We start from the raw sequence: 10,287 nt of genomic DNA, 5'->3' as shown, positions 1-10,287 counted from the left end.
GACGCTCTTTCGTGGTCACACTCGAAGTCCAAAACCATGAAGGGGAAACGTCGCCGTGAAGATAACGTGTCTCTTCTCGTCTTCAAAGCATTCGCATAAGAGGTGGGGTGGGCTGATGGTGAGTCCGGGGGGATTCCTTCATTGTCCTCGGTGTTTATGAGGGCCATTTCTGACACGCCTCTAGAAGGAGAGGCGGTCCTTGGGCGTTCCAGATGGGGAAGAACGGGTTAGTTTTCACACTTTCAGTACAAGTAAAAGCCTTGAAAATTTAACTAGAATCGAGAGTCGACTTGTTGTCGGCCTGATTCGTGGTGCTGGTGGTAAAAAAATGGCAAAATTGGCAAGTTTGCGGACGTGTATAGATTCTTGAGCCACGACCTCATCTATCAGTCTGGTAATGTGCAATATCTTCTTTGCGGAAAGATAAAATTTTTGCTCCCTTAGGTTAATGGTCAAACCAAGAAAGATTCCGATCTGCGTGGGTTCCATAGCTTTTCCCGGTTTTCAATTCAACCTGCATTTTTCCTTGTTTGTCGGGCGAAATTTAGCTTCTGTTCACAGTCTGCTTTAGGGTGACCTAATATAAGGCAATCATCGATATAAATGAAGGCAGCAATGCCGTGCGAGTGTAAATAAACCTTGATGGGCATCATGAGCTTTGTAAAGAAGTATACAAGGTCGGATATTCCAAGAAACGCTTCTCTCCACTCATAGAAACTGGTTCTCCCATTTGCCCAAGTCCATTTCATGCCCAACAAGGTCTGATGCTCTGTCGCCATCTTAATGTGATAGTACCCAGAGGAGACATCCATCGAACCCATCCACCAATCTTTGGGAAAGCAATCTGCAATTTTATGGAGGTGGCCCAAAGTGACTTTGCGCTTCCGAATGTAGTTATTTAATGAGCGGGACGCGTCGATAACAAAGCGTTTCTTTTTCCCACTACGTTCAACAACCTGAATAGGTAGAAATAAGTGAGGGGGTTTGGCGTCCTCGACAAATAACCCGTCTCTCAGCCCCTGGTGAAGCGATTTTTCAATAAATGCCACGTTTTCGGATGTATGGGCTGAAAGATTGTTAGGTAGGTGCACGCTTGGCGGAAACTGAAAAAGCGGGATCCTGTAACCGCAAATCAAGAAGTCTCGTAAGAAGTGGCTAATTTGAAGCAATTCAAACCAGAATTTTCGGAATTCCGGGCTGTGGATATGTCCTGCTACGCACACTTTAGCGGCGGAGGTGCCGCATTCAGAAAGAGAGAAGTTGTTTGAGTTGTGATCTAGGGAAAATAATAATTTAAACAAAATAAAAAACTGCAATTCTGGTAGTATAATAAGCAAACAAATTTACAGGAAAAGGAAGGGCCGTGAACAAAAGCTTAGTTTTGGTTAAAAAGAAAACACTCACCAGGCGTTATTGAGGAGAAAACCCTCATGGTGGCTTCGAAATACGATTTCGGGCAAGACAATCCCGCTGCCATTGACCTTGCAGGCCACAAGAGTGACAGGTTCCAGGTTTCGACTCTGAGTAAGGGGGTCTTCCGTGCCCACGATCGAACTTCGACAGACCCTGCGTCAGAACATGGACTGGATATCCCCGATCTCGGCCTTTTGAATGCAACACTGGGAATCAGGGTTCGCCAGAAAACGGCCTGAGGCTCCTTGTGGATGGAGGTTGTTTCTTGTTTCGTTTCAATTTCTCAACTCGCTTGAGGGCGTGTTGCGAGTAGAGATCGTCCCCTTTGAAGTCTTGGACCATCTCAAAACCGTTGTCATTGCATTCTCGCGCCATGGTGATTTCATGATCGGCTGCATGTGTGATCTCCACCAGGGTGGTGTTGATGACCCCATTCACTATCTTCGCCCCCTTGTCTAGCAATCGTGAGACTCTATCCAGGTTATGATGCGTTGGGGGGGTCGACCCCCACAGCTTGGCCAACCGAATATCCTTGGCGAGACCAAACATGCCGCAGGGTAACGTTTTCATGGCCCCCTTGGCAAATAACCATATCAGGCTGTTGTGCATTGCCATTCTACTAGTGGGATAGTTGATCCTTTTTAATTTCCTTGCTCGACCATTGACATAAGTCAAGGCTTGCTGCACCGACCCTGAAAGCAATGAATCAGTGGTTGGGTTGGATACAGTCTTCTCGCAAAATAGTGGTCTCGTGCGCCTTCAGAAGGGGGAAAGTGAAAGTCTTCACTTCTCATAAGGGTCTGTGATCAATCATACCGCTAGAGGACTTGGACTGGTCTCGGCCTTTAACCATTCATTGTTGTATAGTATTTGGATTAAGATTCTGGAGGACTCAAACATGATGTATGAGATAGTCGTTCTCAGCACCGCCATCTTGGCTGCTATTCTCACTCTCGTTTCTCGTTACTACCTTCGGGCGCGTTCCCGTGCTCGCTGGCTCGAGGGGCACTGTTCTTTCCTCATTCAGCGGATCCGCCGAAGGTATGGCGACGGGTTGCGTTTGCTCTTTGATGAGAGTAAGAACGTCTTGTCTTTCCTTGTTTTCCCCAATCAACTTATTGTATCTTTCCTCCAAGGTCTGAAACTGTTGTTCCAGACGAGCCAAAACCTGTTGTTCACCCAGTTGCTCAGATTCATCAGTTATTTTTAACAATTCGGCTTGGGCCGTTCTCAAAGTTTCCAAATGACTCTTTGCCAACGAGAGGAACCCCTGCAAAATGGTCGGATTTGGGTCCGACCTCGCAAATTCTTCTGCGAGCAGGGTATGGGCGCTGGACAACGCATCAACCCCATCGTTGCACTCTTTCGTTCTCCTTTTTCTTTCCTGCCGAAGGATCATTATTTTGGGCTTCGGTAAAGACATAATCGGAAAGGATATGGCTATTTTTCACTCTCTACACACAAGGAGGTGGCCAATGCCCTACATTCTTCATTTCCGTGCGTAACCCAATTAAGTCTACTCGTTTGTTTGTTCGGACAAGTTCAGCGAAAAGGGACAATTTAGTGGCAATTTGTTTCAAGATAACTCGTGGTGACACACTAAGAACTTATTTAGGCATGAAAAAATTCCAGCTCTTCGACATTGATGGAAAGTTGTAGAACTCCACCTGTTTATCTCACCAAACAACCATTAAAAACGATTCCTTCCAAGTTCCCTTGACTTAAAATACCAAATGCAAGTATCAATATGTCCCGGGCGTTTCTGAACAGATTCGAACATGCGGAGACATAGACATAGGAGTTGTAATTCCTCAATCAAAGGACACAGTGTGGCTCAGACAAAAAATGGGAATCAAAGTTGAAAATCCCGGGTCGCGGCACCAAAAAGAGAGGGTAGTATGTTCCGTACAAGGATGAGATTGAAGGTCTCCCTTTTCCAGATAAATTATTCTTAATTCCCAAAACAACAACGGAACATGAGACTATCCAGTCTCTGACCCTAGCAATAGGTTACCTGCCAAGATAGCGCCCTTTAAAGAGAGCACCTATTTTACTAGGGCTTAAGTTGTTTAGACCTATCTAAAGATCTCCGGTTATAGGGTTTTTAGAGCCAACACTACTGTCCCAAAGAATGAAGAACAACAAACTCGTGATATACCGTTTCACCATTAATTGTATTTCTTGTGTAAGTACAGTATTATACAATGCAAGACATGAAATTAGGATCTTACCTTATCTCGACCGTTTACTTCTCTACCTTTGCTTGACCAAGTCTTGAGGATGATTGCAACTGTACATGTATTGGGGGCATGAATTGGTACACCTCAACTTGAGTCTGGCTGTGTCATGGACACACGAACGAACGTGTGCATAAAAGGCAAACGAGTTGCCTATCGATAATGGGCCCAACAAGGCAAACGAAGTCGCCTATCAATAGTGCAAAAAAAGGCAAACAAGTTGCCTATCAATAATGGGCACAAAAAAGCAACCGAAGTCGCCTATCAATGATACGCAAAAGGCAACCGAAGTCGCATATCAATGTGTAAGCAACAAGGCAACCGAAGTCGCCTAACAATGAGTAAGCAAAAAGGCAACCGAAGTCGCCTATCAATGTGTAAGCAACAAGGCAACCGAAGTCGCCTAACAATGAGTAAGCAAAAAGGCAACCGAAGTCGCCTAACAATGTAATGCCTTGACTCAAAGAGACTGAATAAGTCTCGCGATATCGGAGAGGTGTATCCGTTAGTTGAAAATATAGAGGGGAAAAACCTTACAAACAAAACCACCCTCAAGTTTGGTCTACAATGGGGAATCCACGGCTTGTACTCCTGGGCTTCCCAGCATAGAGTCCTATCAGCGTTTCCGCCAAAGAGTCTCAACTTTGGGCACTATGCGCTATGCACCTTTTCTCTAATTATCGTGATTCCGAGAAACGTCAAACAAGTCCGTAAGTTTTACACTTCAACACAAGAAGATTCTTCTGTCTTGTGTCAAAGTTGAAGGAGCTTTTACTTGCTCCAAAGTGGAGCCAGAATGAAGTATAAACTTGTATTACGTTTCACTTCATCATATCAACTCTTTTTCTTTGCTCTGGGGACGTCTTTTTATACCCAAGGTTGATGTTCTAGAGGGAAGAGGGCCCGTGAATACAGGTTTGCACTAGAAATATCCGGTACAAAGGGGGTCATTGTGCCGTTCCTAGAACGCTTACGTGTGATGGGCCTGGTTTCTAGGTACTGATCCGTTGCCAAGCTGCAAGTTGATCAGGTTGCTCCGCTGTTAGACGTCTAGACGTCTAGACATGACGCACGAACTTTCTGAGTTCATTGGTCTTGGAGACCGAATAAAATATGCACTTTAAGTTGCATACGGGTTTATGAAATACTTTCACTTGTTCATATTCCTGGGACTAGAGCCATGACCACCACTGATTTCGTAAGTTTTCTCGTTTTGGAAGATTTCCCAGATATATCAAACACCCCCCCGGGCATTCAAGTTGTCTGTTTTCCAAATTTCATCAAGCACTGGGAACAGTGCACAGCACAATTTCTGTGTCCTTGTAGGTGGGCCTACACTGAAAACAATGATCAGTTGTTCTTCCGGTGACAAAATGAGCAAGGTTAGCAACTAGGCGTATGTCTAGCACGAAACCTTTCATTCATATATCCTCAGGTGAAGTGTAAAAAAGATGTTATTTCTGTTGCATCCGAGACCAAGCTTACCTCTCATCCAACACAAGAACATTGGAGTGCCTTGAAACGGATTCTCAGGTATCTGAAGGGATCTGCTCATATTGGAATCACGTACTGAAGTGGAAGTGAGGTGGATATTGTTGGGTACTCTGATGCTGATTGGGCCGGAGGTCCAGTAAATAGACGATCCACCTTTTGCTATTTGTTCCTTTTGCCAGGCGGGCCAATCTCTTGGAGGAGCCAAAAGCAGAAGTCAGTGGCCTTATCGACTGCAGAGGCCGAATACATGGCTCTCTCAAGTGCGGCTCAAGAAGCGATATGGTTGAGAAACGTCATGAGAAGTGGAGGGCAGCACGTGACAGAACCAACTAAGACCTTTGAGGACAACCTGCTAGCAATTGGTTTGGCAAAGAATCCCCAGTACCAAGGTGGAGCCAAACACATCGGCATCTGATATCATTTTACTCGAGAACAGGTGGTTTTAGGTACTCTCGACTTACAGTACTGCTAAACGGAGGATATGATAGCGGACATGTTGACAAAGGCGTTGCCAAGATCGAAGTTACGCAAGTTGAGTCAAATGTGCAATATAATTGAATAGAGTGTCCAATGAGAGGGAGTGTTGGGAATTAATCATTCTCTCCTATGTAATGTACGTTTCGGGATTTTTTTTGTTGTTGCGATCCGTCTGCGCGCGAAAACCTAATTACTAACGGATGCTACTCCTTTTATGTAAGCTGAGTTCACTTAGTTGGAAAAAAGTTGCTAAGGTTAAAATCCCAAGTTTGGTTCCATCCGACATCAATCAACACTGAATGGCCTGCTGAATCCCCGAATGGCATGTTGAATCCCCGAATGGCCTGTGACCCAGATGAACTTCCGACGCCGTGTGTGAGGGAGATGTTATAGATTGATGCCAATTGATGCTTAAACTAGTCAAATGTATACAAACCAGTCCATCCAAAATGATAAAGTGAGTCAGGATAGACTTCAAAACATGGGATTATATTTTTTTTTTGCATTTTAAGCTCTTTTATGGCCTGAATCATACATGATCTTTCATGTCAGACTTGCACAAATTTTTGAGTAGCATTCCAGATCAACCCTACATTCAAGGACTAACTCGGTCTGCCAACACAAATTCGGTTGTAGACTAATGGCCGAAAGCTGTCACGAGGCAATAGCTGATCATGGGCATGAAAAAAACTCAAAACAAACACGTTGCATGGAAGACTCGCACTTGACCCACTGTTTTCTGTGCGCCAGAAAATCATTTCGTTGACCCCCTTGATGATTTTGTGAGTGAATTTGAGGACTTCACGTGGTAAGAGATGGGCGGGTCATGCTTTGCCCTAGAACATACCAATGGGATCGAACTATCAGCCAAACAGCACATTTTACCGACTACCCACCCACCTTTATCGGCCAATGCGAACCAATATTCGAGTCAGAAAAAGGTTCTTCTCGAAGTGGTTTGGCAGATCTGAGGCATCTCTTTATTCATTGTGATCCACCCCTGATCATGTCTGAACTAGGCGGATCAAAATCCCTTCCATTGCCTTATCAAGGAAAATGAAAGATTGTATTGTTGACCCAAGTGAACAAAACTGCAAGCCGTAAATCGCCTTCCTTCTTCAATGGGAGACCCCCACGTGGTTTCGTGAGCACTTATTTTGAATTGCGACTGGGTAAAATATTCGCTTTTTCAATAGTAGATGCCTTCAAATTCTTCCCAATCGAGGCCAAAATTCAGCTTAATACGTCTTTTCACGCGGTCACAACGGTTAGATCAAGCAACATGTACTGAATACTGTCTCTGCTATATCATGGAATCCAAAAAGGTTAGAACATGTAATATCAAGCTTGGTAGGCCAATAAACGCTCAATGCCTGTGTTTGGAATTAACCCTGCTACTTGATATCTTACCCTTAGAACAAGATCAACACAAAACACAATTTTACACATTTCATTTAATGAACAACTTATGGCCCTCTGAATCCCCATCAAAATGGGGTCTTTCTTTTGTCTTGTGCATTTGCTTGCCAAACTTCATTGGTCGTACTCTGTTAAAATCAGGATTTGATTAGCCCAGAGATTTAAGAAGGAACTAGATTCACGCCAATCACTTTTGGTTCGTTGATTATTAGAGAAACAATAAATTTGCCGTTTGACATATCGTTTATCTGAAATAGAATACTAATACTTGCAATATCTTAATTTAGAATAATCTGAGCATTATGATTAACCATGTATCAAGTTAGAGGATTTCTTAAGTCACTTTTATCCGTATTATTCAGCATCAATTTTGTTCACTTTTTCTTAAATCTACCTTACATTAGACTTTGTTTAAACCATAACTATGAGAATTTGGCAGGCAACCATACTAAAGATTTATTTGGCGTGTTGCCCGCATGAAGAAAAAACTTCTTGTATTGAGGGTCAAAAGTTTCCTTCACCAAGGAAGGTGGCCAGGTATGGTCAGATTTACAATGATTTGTTTCATGTGAATGTTCACTGTGTAAAGCCATATCGATAATGGCTCGTTCACTGGCACTTTTTAATTGAAATTCAATGAGATTTGATGGGGAATTAAACAGGACGTATATTTTTCACCAAATGAAATGAAGTATTTGGCGTTCGCAAGACTTTTTGAAGTTCTTCTATTTTGGCAGGACAAAGTTTGTGGAAGAGGTTAAATTCCTAACGTTGTGATTTGTCTTTTAATTGGCCTTCTACTTTTGAGATTCCATGTTGGGAGATTTTAAGATGGTCATCAAGGGTCTCAAAAATTGTTTTGAGTATATCTTGCTTGATCTAACCGTTGTGACCGCGTGAAAAGACGTATTAAGCTGAATTTTGGCCTCGATTGGGAAGAATTTGAAGGCATCTACTATTGAAAAAGCGAATATTTTACCCAGTCACAATTCAAAATAAGTGCTCACGAAACCAGGTGGGGGTCTCCCATTCGACCATCCATAGGAAGCAATCCACTATGTCTTATGTTGAACCTGGTAAAAGTTATCATGCAATGGAGACAGAAATAACTCTGAGATCGAGAGGACGTAATAACAATTAGTGGGTGCTATTAGAAGATAACCGTCGTCTAGTTTTGATGCCGAAACGGCCCCGTGGTCTTGCAGCCAACAAAATGCTTATTGAACGTGTCAGATTTGATTGTTCTTGGGCATAACGTCTCGGCTAGACAAGAGCCGGCCACTAAGTACAAAGTGGATGCAGTGAGGGATTGTTTGTATGGCTTTAATTGCTTAGAAACAGTTGTTGACCAACATTCAATTTGTTAAAACACAGGTACAATTGAGATTTGAATTTAATTGAGACGACTTTCGTCATTTTCAATGCAGGGTTTGTCAGAATTGGTACAAAACTTGATTTGTTCGAAGGGGAAACACTGTTTTTTGAGGGTTTTTTCAGGTTCATTGTTTCGCCGTCGCATTGTCTTATGTCGCTACCATCGAGATGACGCATCTTTCAGAATCTTTATTGCAGACCAACTATCATACCAAGATTGAAAGGTAGTAAATAGACGAATTATAACCTTTCATTTTAATAGTACTGGGGATTACATAACTTGTAGCGGTTAGAAAAGCCGGTGAAAAACAACCAAACAAAAGATAAATAGATGAAATGTGTGACTTGTCCTTTGGTTTCCAAGTTCCTCTTCTGTATTGAAAAGTACACCCATGACCTCGAAGAATTGCAAAGGGCATCTTCTTAGTTGGTTTATTGTACTCTGTACTCCAAAGCATTCAAAATACGCAAAGAAAATTGCTAAATTGGGAAATATACAAGAACATGCAGTTTAGCCTATTATTGCATTAAATATGCAAAGTATGCGAATGCATTTTCTCCCATCCTCTAGTCATCACATACCTCTCTATATCTACCTGCTTGTTTTTGTACTGTGTGCGATTCGCCTTTTTACTTTTTCCATTTGTACAGAACCATTCCAGTCATCTTGGGCAGAATGATAATATATACAGAAAAGAAAAAAAACAAATGGTTCTGATATGATACTCCAGTTGGCAATTTTATCTTTACACACACTTCTATATACTTTACGTATTGACAAGACTGAGAGTTGCAATAAAAGTTGTAATTAAGATTATGGCCAAAAAGATATTTTTTGTATTCATAATATGCATGATATTCCGAGCTCTTTGCCTGGATGTCGCGAATAGATACGACCTACGAAAAATGAAAAAAGAGGGTTGCCAATTGCGTTACTTTCGTTTTAATCTGTGACGATCCTGTTTACCAATTACCAATGGTTTTCATACTGAAGGAAGCATTTAACCGTTGACAATTATGATTTCAGTTCCAAAAATTTGCAAGACAATGTTGATGGAAGGCAATTGAATAGGGGAAAAAGATTTATGCAATGTTGAAAAAATATTTGCTTTCGAAAAACAGTGATACTTTGATATGGAATGTGACTTTAATGCAATTCTGATCATTCGAAAAGTTTTTGCTTTGTCCCTTTTTTCATCTAAGAACCCTGATTTCCAAAGACCTCAATTTCAGGGTAGAGCACTTCAGAAAGGTATGGAAAAGCCAGATGCGGGGGAAACATCACAAAGAATACAAAAAGGGAGGAGGAATGATTAGAAACGGAAGAGCTATTGTTTTAAAAAGACTTAGAGGTATATGTTTGGAACCTTATAAACAGTAGATTCATCTTGTGCGGACAGGTGCATTACATAGGCTCCCAAGGCAAACATTTCATTAAAAAACATCAAGTACTTGCCCACCAATCAAATCCCACATTTCAAGCTATAAGCCGTTAATTTAGGTGATCTAGTCGTCTTTGTCCCGCACTTTCTCAAGTGGCAAAACTCAATTCAATGCTACAATCATCTCCATTGACTCAATAGGTTGAAAGTATCTGAAGAACAGAACTTTTCAGGCAAGTAGGCAATGTATTAATTATTGTTCCGTGCACCCTACAATTGGGTAATCATTGAGATGTATGCAACAGAAACACGGAACGGCTTGGTAGGAACCCTCATCACGTCTTAAGGAGAAAGTGTCTCAACCCGGACCTTGAACCGACAACAAAGAGATCTCTGGAAGGGAAAAAAACCAAGCCTACCCGTACATTGTGGACTCCAGGAAAAGATTGATGACCATCTATACCGACGCTGGGTTACCAACCGTCTGACGA

General features: G+C 42.1%; 1 protein-coding gene across 1 annotated transcript; it reads right to left on the bottom strand.

Moving 5' to 3' along the window:
• Positions 1 to 1,282: 1,282 nt before the first annotated feature.
• Positions 1,283 to 5,209, bottom strand: LOC131893049 (uncharacterized). Its single transcript, XM_059242970.1, has 2 exons — positions 5,136 to 5,209; positions 1,283 to 2,105 (listed from the first exon to the last, which is right to left on the bottom strand). The coding sequence occupies exons 1-2, from the start codon at positions 5,203 to 5,205 to the stop codon at positions 1,627 to 1,629; spliced, it is 549 nt and encodes a 182-aa protein (XP_059098953.1). The 5' UTR covers positions 5,206 to 5,209; the 3' UTR covers positions 1,283 to 1,626.
• Between the last annotated feature and the right edge of the window lie 5,078 nt (positions 5,210 to 10,287).

This window comes from Tigriopus californicus, chromosome 2 (genome assembly GCF_007210705.1).
Source record: "Tigriopus californicus strain San Diego chromosome 2, Tcal_SD_v2.1, whole genome shotgun sequence".
Taxonomy (NCBI): Eukaryota; Metazoa; Arthropoda; class Copepoda; order Harpacticoida; family Harpacticidae; genus Tigriopus; species Tigriopus californicus.
The sequence above is the reverse complement of the archived record's forward strand: the minus strand, read 5'-3'. Positions and strand labels throughout refer to the sequence as shown.

Excerpts from the sequence above, each read along its gene's own strand:
- LOC131893049 (XM_059242970.1), bottom strand. The coding sequence starts at position 5,205 with ATGAGCAGATCCCTTCAGATACCTGAGAATCCGTTTCAAGGCACTCCA. Across the intron at positions 2,106-5,135 it reads GTTCTTGTGTTGGATGAGAG|GGTCGGTGCAGCAAGCCTTG; the intron begins GTAAGCTTGGTC and ends CATTGCTTTCAG.